Source organism: Capra hircus, chromosome 16 (assembly GCF_001704415.2).
Source record: "Capra hircus breed San Clemente chromosome 16, ASM170441v1, whole genome shotgun sequence".
NCBI lineage: Eukaryota > Metazoa > Chordata > Mammalia > Artiodactyla > Bovidae > Capra > Capra hircus.
Genome location: NC_030823.1, coordinates 29,140,205 through 29,160,167, shown reverse-complemented (window position 1 = coordinate 29,160,167; position 19,963 = coordinate 29,140,205). Strand labels below are relative to the sequence as shown.

General features: G+C 36.4%; 1 protein-coding gene across 1 annotated transcript in view; it reads left to right on the top strand.

The window, feature by feature from the left end:
- The window catches only part of SCCPDH (saccharopine dehydrogenase (putative)), a 29,261-nt gene that overhangs the window by 5,155 nt on the left and 4,143 nt on the right, over positions 1 to 19,963 (top strand). The window contains exons 3-9 of the mRNA XM_018060244.1: positions 2,294 to 2,374; positions 4,482 to 4,611; positions 7,053 to 7,102; positions 12,741 to 12,871; positions 13,811 to 13,928; positions 14,704 to 14,823; positions 14,914 to 14,970. Of these exons, the coding sequence (XP_017915733.1) occupies positions 2,294 to 2,374; positions 4,482 to 4,611; positions 7,053 to 7,102; positions 12,741 to 12,871; positions 13,811 to 13,928; positions 14,704 to 14,823; positions 14,914 to 14,970 (687 nt within the window). The remainder of the gene's footprint in view (positions 1 to 2,293; positions 2,375 to 4,481; positions 4,612 to 7,052; positions 7,103 to 12,740; positions 12,872 to 13,810; positions 13,929 to 14,703; positions 14,824 to 14,913; positions 14,971 to 19,963) is intronic.

The following is a 19,963-nucleotide window of genomic DNA, read 5'->3' as shown; positions in this document are numbered from 1 at the left end:
TGTATGCTGATGATGCCCACATTAACTTATTTCCACTGAAAACCTACCCCTTAAACTGGATCTAATTACCTTCTGGATGTTTCCAGTTGGACGGTTTATAGTCTTCTCTAGCTTTTTGCCTCCAAAACATTCTGCTCCTTAACCTCTGCTCTGAAGCTTGGTTTTACTTTGTAATATGGATTATTCTCCCAGGGTAGGTGCCAGTTTGCTAGTTTTGGTGTCATAATTTGTTTCTTTGAAGGTATTTTTTAAGACCCATTTTTCTACTTTGTGAGGGTCTCTTTCGTGAGAACTAAATGATATCTGTGGAACTAATCAGGCATTTATAAACAAGCGGTATGTCAAAATAGACAGAAATGACTGAGTGAATACTTTTAAGCATTATTCTCTATGGTCTTCTGTGCTCAGAAGTGGAGAGGGGAAAACTGCTTTTGAGAGAAAGATGATGAATCTGATTTTGGATGTATTGAAACTGAGGTGTATGCTAGATATTTTTAAGTTAAGACAGGAAATATGTAATGGAATTATAATGAAATTATTTTCTGTAAATAAGTGATGAAATCAAGATGAAGAGAAAATAGAGGAAGGAAAATGAAGCCTAAGAGAAATTAGTTTTGCCAAATGTTCTGTGCTTTTGTGGATCCTGAATTTCATGACAGAAGCTGCAGATGAGGCAACCTCATCAGTGAGCAGCTCTGAAGATAGGAGTTGGAAGTCATCAGCATACATATTTTAATTGAAATCCAGAAAGTAGGTGAGATTTTCTGGGGAGAATGTCTAGGGAGGCAATTCTCTGCCTCTAATGTACATTGGAATCACCAGTGAGGCTTATTTATAATTATGGTTCCTGGAGTCTACCCCAGAAAACTTCTTACTGGAGGGCATTGGGGTGGGACTGAACAACCAGCAGGCTTAATGAGGGCCCAGGTGATTTTGACATAAGTAACTTGAGATATTTGGGGGTAAAATAATCAGGAGGCCAAGGAAGTCACTAAATGAGTTTCAAATGGATGTGTGTCAATATTACCTAAGATGATCCATTGAGTACAGGAAGAAAATAGAGCTTTGACTTTTATGTATGTTTAAAAATGTATATTAGTATAGTAATCCATGTCCGTGATGTGTAAATAAATTCGTACAATTTAGTAGATGATGGATTTTAAAATCTGAGCTTAGGTCTTGGTGCCTTGAAAGCCCTTGTTTGTTCCGCTGTGCTGTGTTGCCTCAGAGGTGAAGTGCTTCAGTAATTTTAGTGTTGGTTAGTGGCAGAGGATGAACTAGAACTGAAACACACTTTCCCAGTCCTGTCATCCCAGTGTCGTTTGCTGTTTTTAAGAAGGGCAGAGAAGGCTGTGGAGTTGGGTAGAGAGGAAGCTGTAAGCTACGTGAAAAGGTCAGTCCCTGCAGTGCCCTGTCTTGCCTTGTAAGTGTCCCTTTACCTGCTTCTTAAAGTCTAGAGGAAGCAGACCATCTCCAGTCTCCATCTTTTGCTGTGAGGAGTGAGAGAAGCAGAGGAGCTTGTTCTTCTCCTACCCTACCCTCAAAAGGAAAAATTCATCATGCTTCTTTTGAAATGGGACTGACTGATATATTAACTATTGTATAGTTTTAAAATGTGAAATTCCTTGAGTTTGAGCAACAAATAGTTTGGGAGGTAAAATCACTCAGATTATCTACTGTGTCCAATATTAAACTTATCCCTTCCAAACCTCTTCATCCTGTTTTTCTTTATTTTGTCTAATACAGCCAGTGGTTTTTGGCCTCCATGTCCTGCTAATCAGGAAGTCAGATCATTTCTTTTAAGTATATCTCACCCTTAGTAAATCCTTCCGCTTCCTTAGCTTTGTCCTTCATTTCTTACTTGCCATAAGTTTTGTTTTATAATGCCACAGGCAGAGTGATATGCCTGTGCTGTAAATTTTTCATCACTGTCCTATTTCAAATCCTCCAGGAGGGCTTAGCAATGCAGAAAAGATAAAGCTCAGTCTTGATGGCAGGGCACGTAGGGTCGTTCCTGATCTGGCAAAGCCTTACTGTTCTTCAGAAGTGAGCTCAAATGAGTCACTGATTCTGTGAAACTTCCGAGTTTATCTTAAGTTAGAGAGAATTCCATCAGTCCTTTATTTACATTGTGAGTGTCAGTATATGGCAGTTTATTATTTTCTAATTTTCTATTTAGACTATTAATATTTGATTTCTTGATAACCAAGACTGTACCTCCAAAACTCAATGGTATCCCTTCATTTAAGCTTGCCAACTAAGAGTAAATTGTTGGTTTTCTTTATTCTCTTAGTACCGATTTTATGGAGAACCTGTAATAAAAGCATGTATTGAAAATGGAACTAGCTGTATTGACATCTCTGGAGAACCTCAGGTATGTAAAATGAAAAGAGAACAGAATTAATAATACAACTTCTGTTCACATGAAAAATGGTGCAATTTTGCGGACATATTTTAGAAGGTAATGATTCCTCCCTAGCATTTAAACATGGTATTTCAATAAAAGCTTGAAGGAGAGCATAGCTTCATTTTTTCTGAATTTGTTCCCAACAGCCTGATTTCTTTCAAAGCCTTTGTGTATAGTATGTGTTGATTTATATAACTACTGCATGCTGTAAACAGAATTAATTAAAATAAAACTTGCTCAGAGTCATACAACCATTAAGTTGAAAAGCTAGGACTTGAATTGAGGTTTGCCTGACTGCAGGGAGTGGAGTATTAGAAGAACAAAGCTACACTAGTTCCTTTATAACTATAATCTCCCATGTTCCTATAATCTCAGTCCTGTCATCAGTGTGCCAGTATAGTATATACATACTTAGAGCTTATCAGTTGGTGATACTGGAAAGTGCTGAGAAAGTGTAAATTACCAAGACTGATGCAAGAAGTCAGAAGCAGGAATGTAAGAAAAACTGGCTCTTACTTAAAATATTCTAGAACAGAGAAAATGGTGAAAAGCTTCCAAGTTATCTTGTAAAATACTATGAATGTGGTATCAAAACCTAATAGTGATCCAGAAAGTGTGTACACCGAAAATGCAAATTTAAGTAACTCAGTTTAAAAAAAGGGCAAGGGAGGAAACGAGGCAAATCTCCTGTGCAAAAGAATTCCGTGTAATTCACGTAGCTTCTGTGCCCTCAAGGAGGGTAAACATAACACCTGCCTTCTTATGTGTGGGCTGCACACAGTCACTTCCTTCCAGTGTATGGAAAAGACAAGCTTTACAGTGGATAAGCTGGAGATCACTAGCTCAGCCAGGTATTCAGGGTCAACATCAACAGTGATAAATTATGTTGATAGTATGTACTCTCTTCTTTTAATTGAAGTACAGCTAATTTACAATATGGTGTTAGTTTCAGACGTATAACAAAGTGTTTCAGCTATATGTATTTTCAGATCCTTTTCCATTATAGGATATAGTTCCCTGTGCTATAGAGTAAATCCTTATTGCTTATCTATTTTATATTAGTGATATATCTTTTAATCCCATACTCCTAATTTATCCCTCTCTCCCACCCTCCCTCCTGCTTTGGTAACCATATATTTGTGAGATAGTATGTACTGTTGATATGACATCATGAAATGGCACTTTACTCCTGTGATCTTCCTCCCCAAAACCTATAACCTCACTATAGTAATGAGAAAATCATGAAATAAATTCCAGTAGAGGGACATTCTACCAAGTACCTGGGCAGTACTGTAAAGGTCATGAAAAGCTAGAAAAGTCTGAGAAACCGTCACAGCCAGAGGAACCTAAGAAGACATGACCGCTAAATGTAGAACAGTATCTTGAATGAGATCCTGGATAGAAGGAGGACATTAGGTAAAAGCAAAGGAAACCTGAACCAAGTATAGACTTCAGTTAGTAATAATGTATGAAGATTCGTTCTTTAATTATAACACATTAATGTGAAAGATGAAATGATAGGGTTAGCTGAGTACAGAGTGCCTAGGAACACTCTACTACTCAATTATTTCCCTGTAAATCTAAAATTGTTTTAAAAAAGTAATTATTGAAAAACAGGCCAAAGAATTTGAACAGATGTTATTATCTTCTTGCATCCCCTCCTTTCTGACCATTCCTATCTTTCTATTTACATATGTGCACAGATATATGTTTGTAATGATGTTCATCAGGAAGATGTGATTTGGGATAGCTTTGTTTGGCGTTCTTTGTAAATTTTTATATTAATTTTTCATAATAGCAATTACTTTTACATTTAAAAATAGTTCTAAAAAATGAATTAATTCAGATCAGCATATCTCTCACCTGGAACAGAGTAGGTATGTTTGCTGAATAAATGCCGACTATTTTCACAGTTAATGTTTTGCTGCAGAGGCATCTTAGCGTTTTCACAGTTTAATTGCTTTGTTTTTTAAATTGTTTAAATTTAAATTTGCTTTTTAATTGCTTTGTTTTTTATTATTGATCTAGATGTTTCTGTGTAGATCTGATTTAGATCTTTGTCTTGAATCTTTAGTTTCTGGAACTAATGTATTGGAAGTATCATGAGAAAGCTGCAGAAAAGGGGGTTTATATCATTGGAAGCAGTGGCTTTGACTCCATTCCAGCAGATCTGGGAGTAATATATACCAGAAATAAAATGAATGGTAATTATTGATCAATAAGCAATAATGGAATTTAAAATAGAATAATTTCATGTTGGTAATTGTGATGAACTCAAATCTGCTTGGGAAAAGAAACATAATTATTAATGGGTAATATTAAAACACATACTTTGTTTTAATATAACTCTGCATGTTAGAAAATGCTACTGACACTATTGGTTTTTGAGGTATGGATAGTACTATAAGTGTTCTAAAAGAAGGAATTCTCCATTTTTTGAATCTAGTTATGGTTATAGTTGTGGAAATCTAGTTGTGGAAAAATCTTTTAGCAAGCATTATAAATTCAAACTTGCTTTGTTTAGGAATTATTATATCTTAAAGTATCATACTAAATTGAAAAGTTTTAATTTTTTAATGAACGAAGCTAGGAAGTATTGAACAAAGTTTTTGATGTCTTTTTTTTTTTAGCTCATGTATAAAAATGGAGACAATAAGAATGGGAAAAATTACTAATGTAGTAAAACAATGGAAGTTACTAATGTCATACATATACAAAAAAATCCTTTTAGAAGATGATCTGAAGCCCATAAATCCAGTTCTGTATAAACCATTCTAGAGCTTAAAAAGATGGAATGTGTTCCAGTTTATGTTAGAAAGGTAGCTTTGAAACCGAAGCTCAACACATGTAATGCACATGTGTACCATTTACTGATTTTAGATTTTTAGAAATTGAGGAATAGAATATTTTCTTAACATAGTGAATGTCAGAAAGCAGCAGCTAACATCATACTTAATAATGAAACACTAGAACCATTCCTAATAAAGAAAAGGGCATGAATTGAGCGTCTTTAAAATACTTAGTCTTCCAACCCATGGATCTAGTATATTTACATTTATTAAAAAACTTACTAAAAATCTTCATTTACTAAAAAAGCTTGGACTGTTTTTCATGATGTTCCTACATGTTTCCCATTGAGGTTATTCTTAAATATTCAGTAGTTGTTATTTTGGATAGGTCCTTTTTTACTTTTAAAGGAGAAATACTACTTTGAGATTTGTTTTAAAACTTTTTCTCAATACTGAAACCATGGAGTCAGCATTTTAGCAAATACCCCAACTAATTGTTAATTCACGTGGTTCACATTTTATTACATACATGCATATTAGGTGGTGCATGTTCTTCCTGTGCGTAGGGTTAGATCACAGAGACATATATTCAGGCCACATTCTCTTAACTCTCAGAATCTCTCCAGTGAGCTAGACTTTAATGATCTATTTTTGGTTGTGTCAGATATTTTAAAGTTGCTCAATTGTTCTAGTGTTTCATTAATAAGTATGATGTTGGCTACTGCTTTCATTGTGTTAAAGATGTTTATGTGGCTTTAGTTCTTCTCTGGTGTAACATCGTCGTGGATGACATAGTTATTCATTACCTTACTCATTGTCAGCTTTCAAAGGCCTCATGCTTTAATTTTCTCTTGGAATTAAAACTGGGAATACTGTCTCTTAAGAAATTGATGTATTTCATTTTATCACGTTTTGAGAATTCGCTAGCCCATTATGTTTTTCTTTTGCCTTACTGCTCTCAATAAGCTCAAAGACTAATTAAATTCTTAACCACTCTACATGTATGTTAGTCCTCATGGTTAATATAATTGATTTCTCCTCTTTTTTCCTGGCTTTGGTTTTCTACTTTTATTTTTACTGTCTACATTTTTGTCTCAATTAAACAGCCTTACTTTCAGTATTTAATAAGCCATCACAAAGGCCCACTTTGGTAGGGTTTCTGTACATTTATTATGCTGCTAAGTCACTTCAGTCGTGTCCAACTCTCTGTGACCCCATAGACGGCAGCCCACTAGGCTTCCCCATCCCTGGGATTCTCCAGGCAAGAACACTGGAGTGGGTTGCCATTTCCTTCTCCAATGCATGAAAGTGAAAAGTCAAAGTGAAGTCGCTCAGTCCTGTCCAACTCTTAGCGACCCTATGGACTGCAGGCCACCAGACTCCTCTGTATTCTAGTATTTTCCAGGCAAGAGTACTAGAGTGGGGTGCCATTGCCTTCTCCAACATTTATTATAAGTCACTACTAATGAGCCTTCTTGAAAGCTTTCATATTGGAAAATGGAAGAATTCCCATAGGTGTAGTTTTGAGAACTGGTGGGCTTCCAGAATGAATGAGCTAAATTGTTGCCTTACTGGAAGAGATTTTTTGCAGCGTCAGTTTGACTGCTAGAAAATATTTTGTCTGTACCAGCAGTTTATGTTAAAGTACTTTTTTTCTGACAATTTTTCTGGCTTTAGCTGCTACTTAAATCTGTTTACAGTAACCTAATAATACTGTTATAGCACAGATTTTCCTGATTATATCAGTTATAAGAATAAAAATGTTTCCTAAATGAATAGGTATAGCTTATTATTATTTGTCCTGGGTTAATAGATTTTTATTTGATTTTACTTTCACCATTTTCCTCCTCTTTTAGGTACACTGACTGCTGTGGAAAGTTTCCTGACCATATGTTCAGGACCTGAGGTTAGGTTTTGTCTGTCACATGTTTTCTATGTTAATATGAAAAAACATTTTGGAAATGATACGTGCCTGTTAAAAAGATTTAGAGTAATTAAATTGTATACACAATTGTAGTTTTTAGTGCATGAAAGTCACTATATTTAATTTTTAAAATTAAAGGTTGCTGAGAATTATTTTGACTTAAAATAGAATTTATTTAAAACAGTTGCACAATTCATTATATTAGAATGAGCTATCTTCATCCGAACACTAAGCATTTGTCATTGTTATGTGGTGAAATGTTGTCACCCTAGAAAATTATCACCGTAGTGCAAATCAGTACATTTTTATTATGTGCCTGACTTAGAGTTGGATGCTCTTGTGGCCATACAGGAAATATATGATGTAAATGTAATCTTACTGAATTTATGGTCTATTTGGGAACATAAGATAATTGCATTTTGGGGATAGGACCATGTTTTGTGGTAGTTCTTTTATTGCCAATAGTACCTAACCCAATTCTGTGTCTATACTTGAGGCTTCATAAATATTTGTTCTCTTTAAAACAAATACTCAGTATTTCAGGTGTTGTGTAATGCAAGTATATGTAATAGTGCAAGATAGTGTGACGTATAAAGGAACAACATGCAAACCCTTAAAGAGGTAATAACTTAGACTAGCAGGAGACAAGAATTGTTATCAAAGAGGTCAGGTGAAATACTGAGGGATTCTGAGACTGGGGAATACATCTACCTGGGAGGCCAGAAATCGTGGAGGTTTTGGAGAAGCTGGGATATGAACTGAATTCTAAAGGCTGGTGTGAGGAGGTATAGATAAGGGAGAGGAGACAGTTTAATCAAGATGTGACTGTGGGATGGTGTGGTGGACGTTTTAAGTAATTGTCTGTTCCTTTGGATTATGGGTTCAGATTGGTGAACACAAAGAACTCTGTAAAACATGCTAAAATTTGTGTTACAAATAATATCTGCTAGAGTATCAGAGGGAAGGGAAGTGATAGTGGGACTGAGTAATTTGAGAGTGCCTCATAAAGGCCTAATTAAGTTGAACCTTGAAAAGTGAATAGCATTTGGAAGATGAGAGGCAGCAACCTAAAACAAAACCACAGAAATGAGAATGAAAGACATGCTTGGAACTCTGGGGAACATGAGTTATAGAAAGCCAACTCAGCCTGGTTTAAACAAAACAGAAAAGAATTTACTGATTCTTGTAACCAAATGTCTGCAGGTAAACAGTGTGGCTGGATCTGGATGTTCTGGATGTTATCAGAACTCATCTTTACCCCTTGTCCTCTTCGTGTCTCTTCAGTAATTCTGTATTCCTCAGTGTAGGCTCTCACCATGGTGGGGAAGTGCTGGCGGCTGCAGATACACATTGTACTTAAGGTTCATGATCTCCCAGAAACAGCTGACAGAGTTTGAGTATGCAAAATTAGGGAAGATTACTCAAGTATTGGGTTATTTGGTCATTCTTGAGCCAAACAGTGAGACCTGGGGTATAATGGAGTACTCAGATAGCCCACAGAGAAGGCAGTGGCAACCCACTCCAGTACTCTTGCCTGGAAAATCCCATGGACAGAGGAGCGTGGTAGGCTGCAGTCCATGGGCTCACAAAGAGTCAGACACGATGGAGCGACTGCACTTTCACTTTTCACTTTCATGCATTGGAGAAGGAAATGGCAACCCACTCCAGTGTTCTTGCCTGGAGAATCCCAGGGACGGGGGAGCCTGGTGGGCTGCCGTCTATGAGGTCGCACAGAGTCGGACACGACTGAAGCGACTTAGCAGCAGCAGATAGCTCAGGCCTGGGTCATGGGCCTCTGGAGGGGGAATCATAGGGCCAAGCCCTTCTGAACACCATGGAACAAATTCCAAATAGGAAAGAGAGTTTTGTAAGTAGAAGACAGGGTGGCAGAATTAAAAATTCCCTGCAGGGGACCAGTGTAGAACTGAAAAAAACAGATGTCCACTACAGGGAGATAATGAGAAAATAATTAGAGCTAAAAAGCAGAGGCTTCTTGAAAGAGCAGCAGGAGATGATCTGTTACACAAAATGATAATACTGTCTCCTTCATATAATTGTTATGAAGATGAAATTAGTCAATGAATATAAATCAGAACAGTGGTTGACAGTTAATAATCACTCAATAAATATTGTTAAGTCCTGTTTTTATAAGAACTCTAAGTTGGGGCTTGATCAGGACCAAAGATTTGAAAACATCATATTCAATGCAGCTCCTTCTCACTCCCCTTAAAGCAAAATATGGAGCCTTAATTTCCCAAGGATGGACAAAGATAACTCCCTTGAAGAAGCATCCCTTGGCCCAGAATTGGTTTCCTCCTGCTTCTTCTCCCGCTTTTCCCCTTAAGCTTTATTACTTTACATAAAAATTGAATCATAGACAATGTATTGGATCACAAAGCAAGACTCAAAGAATTTCAGAGGATTGAAATCATATTCTCAAGACAGTGCTGTCTAGTACATCTTCCCATGATGATGCAGGTTTTCCATATATGCTATATAACGACTTCCATACCTCCAGTACAGGTGTCAGCCCACAGCCTGCTCTTATATGGCTGCAAGCTAAGAATAATTCTAATATATTTAAAGAGCTATAATGGAAAACGAAGAATGTGTAGCAGAGACCATATGTGGCCTACATAGCCCAAAATACTTAGTTTGACCTTTTACAGAAATAGCGTGCCAGTCGCTGTTTTAGAGTATGTTTCAGGCTATAATACTATTACAGTCTAGAAATTGTACACTAGAAATCAGTGAAGAGATAACAAGAATTCAGTCTCTTCACTTCTTACAGGTTTTTAGGATTTTGCATATACTCCCAAGTCAGTTTTGGTAGTTTGTGTCTGTGTTAGTTTCCTAGGACTGCCATAATAAAGTACCACCAACTGGGTTGCTTAAACAAGGGAAACAGTGCTTCAGGCAGAAGTCTAGACCTAGCTAGCAGTCTGATCTACCTAGAAAGCTGGACGTCCATGATCAAGATGCTGGCGGGCTTGGTTTCTTCCGAGGACTGAGGGAGCCCCAGGCTTTCTCCTAGCTTCGGGTGCTCGCTGGCGCTCTTTGGTGTCCTCTGTTTCTAGAGGCATCACTCAGACCTCTTTTTCATCTTCACATGATGTGTGTGCGTGTCCAGATCTCTCCTTTGTATAAGGACACCAGTAATTTTGGGTTGGGGGTCCACCTCCTCCAGTATGACCTCAACTTAACTAGTTAAATCTGCAACAACCATATTTCCAAATAAGGCACATTCTGAGGTGCTGAGGGTTAGGCCTTCAACATACAAATTTGGGGCAGGGACACAATTTGATCCATAACAGTATCTTTCTAAGAATTTGTTCATTTCATCTAGGTTATCTAATTTGTTTGGCATACAACTGTTCACAGTATTTCCTTATACTCCTTTTTCTTTCTGTAAGATTGGTAATGCCACTTCTTTCATTCCTGATTTTAGTAATTTGAGCCCTTTCCCTCTCTCTCTCTGTCTGTCTGTCAGTCCAGCTAAAGGTTTCTCAGTGTGATGGATTTCTTTAAAGAACCGGCTTTGGTTTCATTGACTTGATTGTTTTTCTTTTCTTTGTTTATTTCCACTCGAGTCTTTATTATTGCTAGAAGACTAGAATAGAAAGCAGAAATATAAAAATCAGTTGCATTTCTATATACCAGCCACAGTTAGAAAATGAATTGTTTTGAAAAAGAAACCATTTATAGTAGCATTAAAAAATCAAGAACTTTAGAGGACTTCCCTGATGGTCCAGTGGTCAAGAAACTGTCTCCCAATGCAGGGGACGTGGGTTCAATCCCTGGTTGGGGAACTGAGATCCCACATGACTGACACAGGGCAACTGAGCCCATGCATAGCAACTACTGAGGCTGTGTGCTCTAGAGCTCGGCCCCCACAACAAGGAAGCCCGCACACCACAACTTGAGAAGCCTGTGTACTGCAGCGAAGAACCACTGCAGCCAAAACTTTTAAAACATTGAAATAATCAAATACTTAAGAATAAGTGATACAAAATGTATCAGAGTTCTATGAAGAAAACTATGAAATGTTATTGAGTGACCTTAAAGAAGGCAAGGAAATATGAGAATCCACCATATTCATGGATTTGAATACTCGATTTTATTAAGATGTCAATTTTCCTTCAATTGATTTATAATCCCATATAATTCCAATCAAAATCCCAAACAGGTTTTTGTTTCCTTTTTTTGGCTTGTTTTCTTTTAGTGTGCAGCTTGACAAACTAGTTCTAAAATGTGTATGAAAATGCAGAGGGCTAAAAATAGGCAACACTTTCTTAAAGGAGAATAAGGTAGAACAATGCTCTTGAATATCAAGTCAGAGTGTAATATTGGCAGGGACATAGCAATAGGTTAACAGAACAGTATTCAGTATTTGTATGCATTACAAAATGATCACCACTAGTTAATATCTATCACCACACTTAGTTAAAATTTTTTTTCTTGTGATGAAAACTTATAAAATTTCTCTAAGCAAATTTCTAATATGCTATATAGTATTTTTGTATACATTTAAAATTTTTAAATTGAGTATTTTTTAATCAAAGACACCATTAAGAAAATGTTAAGGTCAGCTGCAGAGTAAAAAGGTATTTCTAACACATGATAAATCCTGACATCACAGTTTTGAACAAAAGAAGCAAAACTCAAGAAATGTACACTATATGATTGCATTTCTATAAAATTTAGAAACAGGCAAAATTTACTACACTGTCTAGAAATGAATTCTTAGGTGGTAAAACTAAAAAAAGAAAAAAGAATTTTTCTTGATTATCACAAAGGCAGGAAAGGAGGAGGGCTTTCTGGGCTTAAATAGATGTTAGCCTCATAATTACATTAAATTATGCTTTTATGTTCTGTGCACTTTTCTATTTTTTAGCAAAATAAAGGGTTTTTTAAATGAGATGTAATTTTTGTCTTTTTAATGGCTTATTTGTATAAGAAGATACTCTTGGGTTTTTTAAAAATCCGTTTTCCCGATTTTAAGAAATCTTTGCAAATAGGTCAAATTGGCTAGGCGCAGATTGAGAATAGTTTCACAAATTAAACTCGGAAGACTTTTAGCTCTGTTTTAGTTTCAGCAAAACAGAAGTGATTAATCTGTAACAAAATGGAAGTTAGATTGGTATCTCTCTACCTTTCAGTTTCATCAAAGCTATTATGTGAAAACATGAATCTTCTGATGGTTTTATTATTTCTTTTTTTCTGCTTAAAGCAATCAGTGATAGTTAAGTGAAAATGATGAAGTGAAACTCACTGGCTTGTTAAAAAAAATATAAATAATGGTAGGAGGAAAGAAGAAAGGACATATGTTATAAATATGTAGTATGTAAAAAGGTGTAAACAGTGAATATGATTGTACTAATGAATGTTACTGCTGCCTATCCGCTCATAAAAATTCATCTCAAGATTATTGAGTTAGAGATTATGCCTTGCTCAAATAAGTTGAAATGTTCTTTGTATCAATTATAAATGGCTTGGTTTTACATTTTAGTAATTATCCCTTAAGACATGTTTCTTAATATTTTAATTTTTTTTGAATGTAGTTGATTTACAGTGTTGTATGAGTTTACATGTTTCTTTAATTCTTGAATTATTTTGTTAGGGGTTGTCCATTCATGATGGTACCTGGAAGTCAGCAGTTTATGGTTTTGGAGATAAGAGTAATTTGAAAAAACTACGAAATGAGTCAGATATGAAGCCTGTCCCAATTGTTGGACCAAAATTGAAAAGAAGGTATATTATCACAAAATCTGTTCTTCAGTTTATCTAAGCATATTATTGTTTATCTGACTGTTAATAACATATGCTATTAAAAAAGCCTGGAGACTTTTATAGTGAGTTCACTGTTATTTTCAAAGATAAATAAAATATAATTAATATGTTACACTAAGTTTAACTACTTCATATATAATAATACATTTGGATTCTGGGAAAAATTAGTTTTATGACTCTTCACCATCAGTATCAAAATTAAACATCAGTTAAATTTTATGCAATAAAAATGTGATGATCTTATGTATATTAATAAATATATTAATAGTGTTTATATGTGAGAACCCTGAACTCAGAGTTTGGCTATTGAAATGAGTGTTCTTTTTATTGTTATCTGGGGAAATTGTTGGGGTACAGAACATGGTTAAATTATGTATGTGTTAAGTGCCCATGGTATGAAGAATACTAGTGTTCTAACTTGTCACTTCGGAGAAAGCAACGGCACCCCACTCCAGGACTCTTGCCTGGAAAATCCCATGGACAGAGGAGCCTGGTAGGCTGCAGTCCATGGGGTCGCTAAGAGTCGGACATGTCTGAGCAACTTCACTTTCACTTTTCACTTTCATGCACTGGAGTAGGAAATGGCAACCCACTCCAGTGTTCTTGCCTAGAGAATCCGAGGGACGGGGGAGCCTGGTGGGCTGCCATCTGTGGGGTCGCACAGAGTCCAACACAACTGAAGTGACTTAGCAGCAGCAGCAGCAACTTGTCACTTATTTGGGTGCAAGTGTAAAGAACAAAGGACGAATACTAAAGTAAATTTTAATTAAGAGCAGATCTGCCATCACTATTGTTATCATTAATTGCCTCAGCAAGAGTTAAAGTTTTTATTCAGAAATTTACCAGTTAAAGTTGTGGTCACTGTAAATGGAAAAGATGGAACATGGGTCTGTCTTGCAGGTGGCCAATTTCTTACTGCAGAGAACTCAGCAGTTATTCCATTCCTTTCTTGGGAGCAGATGTGTCTGTTGTGAAGCGGACTCAGCGTTACTTGCATGAAAATTTAGAGCAGTCACCTGTAAGTGTATATGATTTATTTTTAATAAAGAGTATTCTAGTTTGTTTCAGTTCTTCTATCAGTTTAATGTAGGATTTTTATGTTTATAAATCCAAAAAAAGAAAGAGTTGAATAGTGAATGTTTCAGTTTCTGGGAGCATAAAGAATTAGTAGTGTAGAGCATTTTGCATTTTATGGGGGTGATAATAGCTTCCTCCCACAATTCAGATCTGACCTTCTGAATATGTTTTTTACTTGAGACAGTAGAAGCAAGTTCAGTGCAGGAAATCCTGGTGTTGTAAGCACCCAACAGTCCTGTTGAGAGTTTGAGCTGCTAGAATACTTTCTGTTGCTTATGGAGGTGTCTGGGTTCTTCTCTCTTCTGTCCTTGCTACCTCTGGAGTCCCATCCTACTCCACTGGTGAGAGAAGTCATTATTCCCACTGCCAAGACTTGAAGAGGAAACTATTTCAAGTTAAAAAAGAATTTCTTAAACAGGTTGTAAGTGGAGTATACATTCTATAATGTATAATTGTTAAACTCAGGTATATGGTTATGAACATTTCATATTGTATTCAGGGAGGGGGAGCTAATTATTGTTTGCAACAATTCCTTTTAAAAAATGTCCCTCTAGTGTCTGTTTTCTGAACAAGCTTTTAGAACATAACACATTCATAAAGTGAAAACTGCTTTCATTTGATATTTCTGACTATAGAGTAAGTTATTAGTAGCTAACATTTTTGTATTACTTGGTCTAAGAAAGGCATAACATCCTGATTTTATATTCTTCATCTAGGTTCAGTATGCTGCTTATGTAACTGTGGGAGGCATCACTTCTGTTATTAAGCTGATGTTTGCTGGACTCTTCTTTTTATTCTTTGTGAGGTTTGGCATTGGAAGGCAACTTCTCATAAAAGTAAGTAAGTTTTTATGAAATTAAACCTATAGAAGTATTTTCTATGAATTTAAAAAATATGACTAAAGGTTTTGTTTTTTTCCCCTTTAGTTCCCATGGCTCTTCTCCTTTGGTTATTTTTCAAAACAAGGTCCAACACAAAAACAGGTAACCCTTTCCTTTGTATCCAGGTCTCTAAAATAATATTTTTCTTTTTACTTTTCCTCAGTGCAGTGATGATAATAGCTAAGACTTGATGAAGCACTTACTTTGTTTCAGACATTCTTATGTTCTTTATATACATTAGATTAGTCAATCTTTTCAAACACTCCTTGAGGGAGGTGTTATATCCATTTATAAATGAGGAAAATAAGTAACAGAAGTAACAGAAAGGCTAAGAAATTTGCCAAAGTCCTGTAGTAAGTAGATGGGCAGGCTAGAATGAGAACTGAGCTGTTTGGCTCCAGAAATTGTGTTCTCTTTGCATCATGGAAATTTCAGATTTTTTACTCTTCAATTTTACTCCTTCATTGTCTCATCCTTTTTACCTCCTCTGTCCCCCTCTCCCAAGTGTACTTCCTTTTTCCTCTTTCACACACCCTGGATTCCCATGGTAGATAAACTGAATTGTCACCTGTCCAATATCCTCAATATGACTGCTTTAGGCACTTAAAATATAACGTGTAAAATCTGAACTTCTTTCCACCAAACCCTCTTCTTCCTTCTTGTTTCCCATCTTAGTTGGTGGCACTATCATCTGCCCAATCAAGAATGCAGGCATCACTCTAGATTTGTCTCCAAATCCATCACAACTACCTTAGTTCCTTCTCCCTTCTCTCCTGTCTCCCTTCTCCGCCACTTCCTTCTAATTGTGGTAAAATTAAAATACGCATGACATAAAATTTCCCATCTTAACCATTTTCGTTCATCAGGGATACAGAGGGCTGATTGTATATACCCTGTTTTGCTTATCCACTCATCTGTGCATTGACATTTGGATTACTTCTGTCTTTTGTCTATTTTGAATAATGCTTTTATGAAATTGAGTGTGCATTAACATCACTGAAGAGCTTTCAAAAAGTCCAGTGCCCAAGCCACATTCTACACCAATCAAACCTGAATCTCTGATCATCTGTTTTGGTTTCTCTCCCAAAGTTGAGATCTCTGCTATGAGGCCTCACTTCACACCTACCTAATCAGAATATCCAAATGCCAGGGTCAAAACATATATTTGAAAAAAGTTCCCTGAGTGATTCTGATATACAAAGTCCCAGGTGTAAAAGTCATTTGCCAAAGCAGTAAATCAGGGAAGTATTTTAAAGAAGGTGATAACAGAGTCAGATTTAATTGTTTATTGAAGTGTAGTTGATTTACAATATTGTGTCAGTTTCAGGTATACGGCAAAGTAACTTAGTTATACATATATATTTTTTTCACGTTATTTTCCATTATAGGTTATTACCAGGTATTGGATGTAGTTCCTTCTGTTATACAGTAAATCCGTGTTGCTGATCTATTCTGTGTGTAGCAGTTTGTAGTTGTTAAACCCCTACTCTTCATTTATCTGCCCCCCTTTCCTCTTTGGTAATAGTAAATTTGTTTTCTATGTCTGAATTTGTTTATATTTTGTATCAGTTTTTAAATTCTACACATAAATGATATCATATCATATTTGCCTTTCTCTGTTTGACTCATTTCACTTAGTATGGTATTCTCTAGGTCCATCTGTGTTGCTTCAAACAGCAATATTTCATTCTTTTTTTATAACAGTAATATTTCATTGTATATATACATATTAGGGGCTTCCCTCATAGCTCAGTCGGTAAAGAATCTGCCTGCAATGCAGGAGACCCAGGTTCATTTCCTGGGTCAGGAAGATCCCCTGGAGAAGGAATTGGCAATGCACTCCAGTATCCTTGCCTGGAAAATCCTATGAACAGAGGAGCCTGGCGGGCTACAGTCCATGGAGTCACAAGAGTCGGACACGGCTTAGCAGCTAAACCACCACCACCACCACCATCACCGTACATATCACATCTCCTTAAACCAGTTGTCTGTTGATGAGCACTTGGATTGTTTCCATGTCTTGGCTATTATAAATAGGGCTGCTATGAACATTGGCATGCATTTATCTTTTGAATTAAAGTTTTCCTTTTTTTTGGACATATGGCCAGGAGTGGGATTGCTGGATCATATGGTAGCTCTGTTTTTAGTTTTTTTAAGGAACCTCCATCCTGTTTTCTATGGTGGCTATACCCATTTACGTTCTCACCAATGAGAGAACATACAGTATTTATCTTTGTCTTACTTTACTTGAAGTCCATCCATGTCATCACTGGTGGCAGGATTTCATTCTTTCTTATGGCTGAATAATATCCCTGTGTGTGTGTGTGTGTGTGTGTGTGTGTGTGTATCACTACATTTTCTTTGCACATCAGTGGACATTTAGGTTGTTTCCATGTCTCAGCTATTGTAAATAACACTGCGGTGAACGTGGGGGTACAGATATTTTTTCAAATTAGTGTTTTGGTTTGCTTCAAATGAATATCTGAAAGTGGACTTGCTGGATTGTATGATTTGCATTTCCCTGCTGATTACTGATACTGAGCCTGTTTTGTTAGTCACCTGTATGTATTTTTTGGAAAGTGTCTGTTCAGGCCCATTTTTAATCAGATTGTTTGGTTGAGTTGTATGTATTTTTGTATATTTTAAGTATTAACTCTTTATTGGAAACATTTTTTGCAAATATCTTCTTCCATTCAGTAGGCAGTCTTTTTGTTTTGTTGATAGTTTCACTGTGCAAAATTCAGTTTAATGTAGTTCCACTTGTTTATTTTTCCTTTTGTTTCTCCCAAGAAGACATCCAGTAAAATACTAAGACCGGTGTCAAAGAGCATACTACCTATGTTTTCTTCTCAGGAGTTTTGTGGTTTCAAGTCTTACATTTAAGTTCTTAATCCACTTTGAGTTTATTTTTCTATATGTTGTGAAACAGTAGTCCAGTTTGATTTTTTTTGCATGAGGCTGTCCAATTTTCCCAGCACAGTGTATTAAAGAGACTGTCTTTCCTGTTGTATGTTCGTGCCTCCTCTGTTGTAGGTTAATTGAACATGTAAGTGTGGGATTCTCTCTGAGCTCTCTATTCTGTTCCATTGATCTATGTGTCTGTTTTTTTTGTACCAGTACCATACTGGTTTTGGGGTTTTGTTGGCCATGCTGCACAGCTTACAGGATCTTAGTTCCCCAGCCATAGATTGAACCCATGCTTCCTGCAATGGAAGCATGGCATTCTAACCCCTGTACCACCAGGGAGTTCTCAGTACCGTACTCTTGATTACTGTACTTTCGTACTGTAATTTGAAATTATAGATGATGATACTTCCAGCTTTGTTATTCTTTCTCAGGATTACTTTGACTCTTTGAGGTCTTTTAACTTCAAATTTAAGAATTATTTGGTCTCATTCTGTGAAAAATGCCATTGGTATTTTGATAGGTATTGCATTGACTGTGTAGATTTTCTTGGGTAGTATTGTCATTTTAACAATCTTAGTTCTTACAATCCAAGAGCATGGTATATATTTCTATGTGTCATCTTCAGTTTCTTTCATTAGTGTTATAGTTTCTTGAGGACAAGTATTTTACATCCTTGATTAGATTTATTTCTTGGTATTATTCCTTTTGATTGTAAATAAGATTGTTTTCTTAATTTCTCTTTCTGATTGTTGTTAGTATATAGAAATGCAATAAATTTCTGTATGTTAACTTTGTATTTACATCCTGCAACTTTACTGAGTTCATTTATTAGTTTTAATAGTTTTTTTGTGGGATCTTTAGGATATTCTATATGTAATACCATGACCTCTGCATACAGTGACAATTTTACTTCTTAGTTTCCAATTTAGATTCCTTGTATTCTGTTTCTTGTCAGATGGTTTTGACTAGGACTGCCAAATACTATGTTGAATAGAAGTGGCAAGAGTGGGTGCTCTTGTCTTGTTTCTGATCTTAGAAGAAAAGCTTTCAGAAAAGCTCTCAACTTTTCACCGTTGAGTATGCTGTTGGCTATGGGTTTGTCATATATGGTCTTTATTATGTTGAAATATGTCCCCTCTATATACACACTTTGTTGAGACTTTTTATTATAAATGGATGTTGAATTTTATCAAGTGCTTTTCCTGTGTTTGAGATGATTATATGATTTTTATCCTTTATTTTGTTAATGTGGAATATCACACTGACTTATTTGTGGATGTTGAACATGTTTGCATCCCTAAACTAAATCCCACTTAAGTATAGTATGTTCTGTGCTGTGCTGTGCAGTCACTTCAGTTGTGTCCAACTCTTTGCAACCCTATGGACGGTAGCCCACCAGGCTCCTCTGTCCATGGGATTCTCCAGGCAAGAATACTGGAATGGGTTGCCATGCCCTCCTCCAGGGGATCTTCCTGACCCAGGGATCGAACCCATGTCCTTTATACCTCCTGCATTGGCAGGCGGGTTCTTTACCACTAGCATGACAGCCAGATCTTAATTATAGCTTATGGTCCATTCAATGTATTGTTGAATTCAGTTTGGTAATATTTTGCTGAGGACTTGGCACAGGAAGCTGAGGCTTCCCTGGTGTTTCAGTTGGTAAAGAATCCCCCTTCAATGCAGGAGACCTGGGTTCAGTTCCTGGGTTGGCAAGATCACCTGGAGAAGGGAACAGCTACCCACTTCAGCATTCTGGCCTAGAGAATTCCATGAACAGAGGAGCCTGGCAGGCTACAGTCCATGGGGTCGCAAAGAGTTGGATACAACTGACTCACTTTCACTTTCATTTTGTACTTATATTTATCAGAGATATGGGCTGTAATTTTCATTTCTTGTAGCCACCTTGTCTGGTTTTGCCTTTAAATAATGATTTATCCTTTCTGGTACCTACTTTACTTTTCTTTGTAATAAACTTCTCTATTAGAAGGTATGTGTGCTGTGAGGACACACAATTCAAGACCCTGGCCTCCTGCTCAGTAAATTTAATAATGCCCTCCACTAAGCTAACCCTGGACTTCTAATTCATGCTTCATATTGTTACTAGATCTCATGTGTGTGTGTACACACACACACACAGTCTTCCCCCCTCCCCTAAACTAAGCTCTAGAAATGCCGTGTATTTTATTTT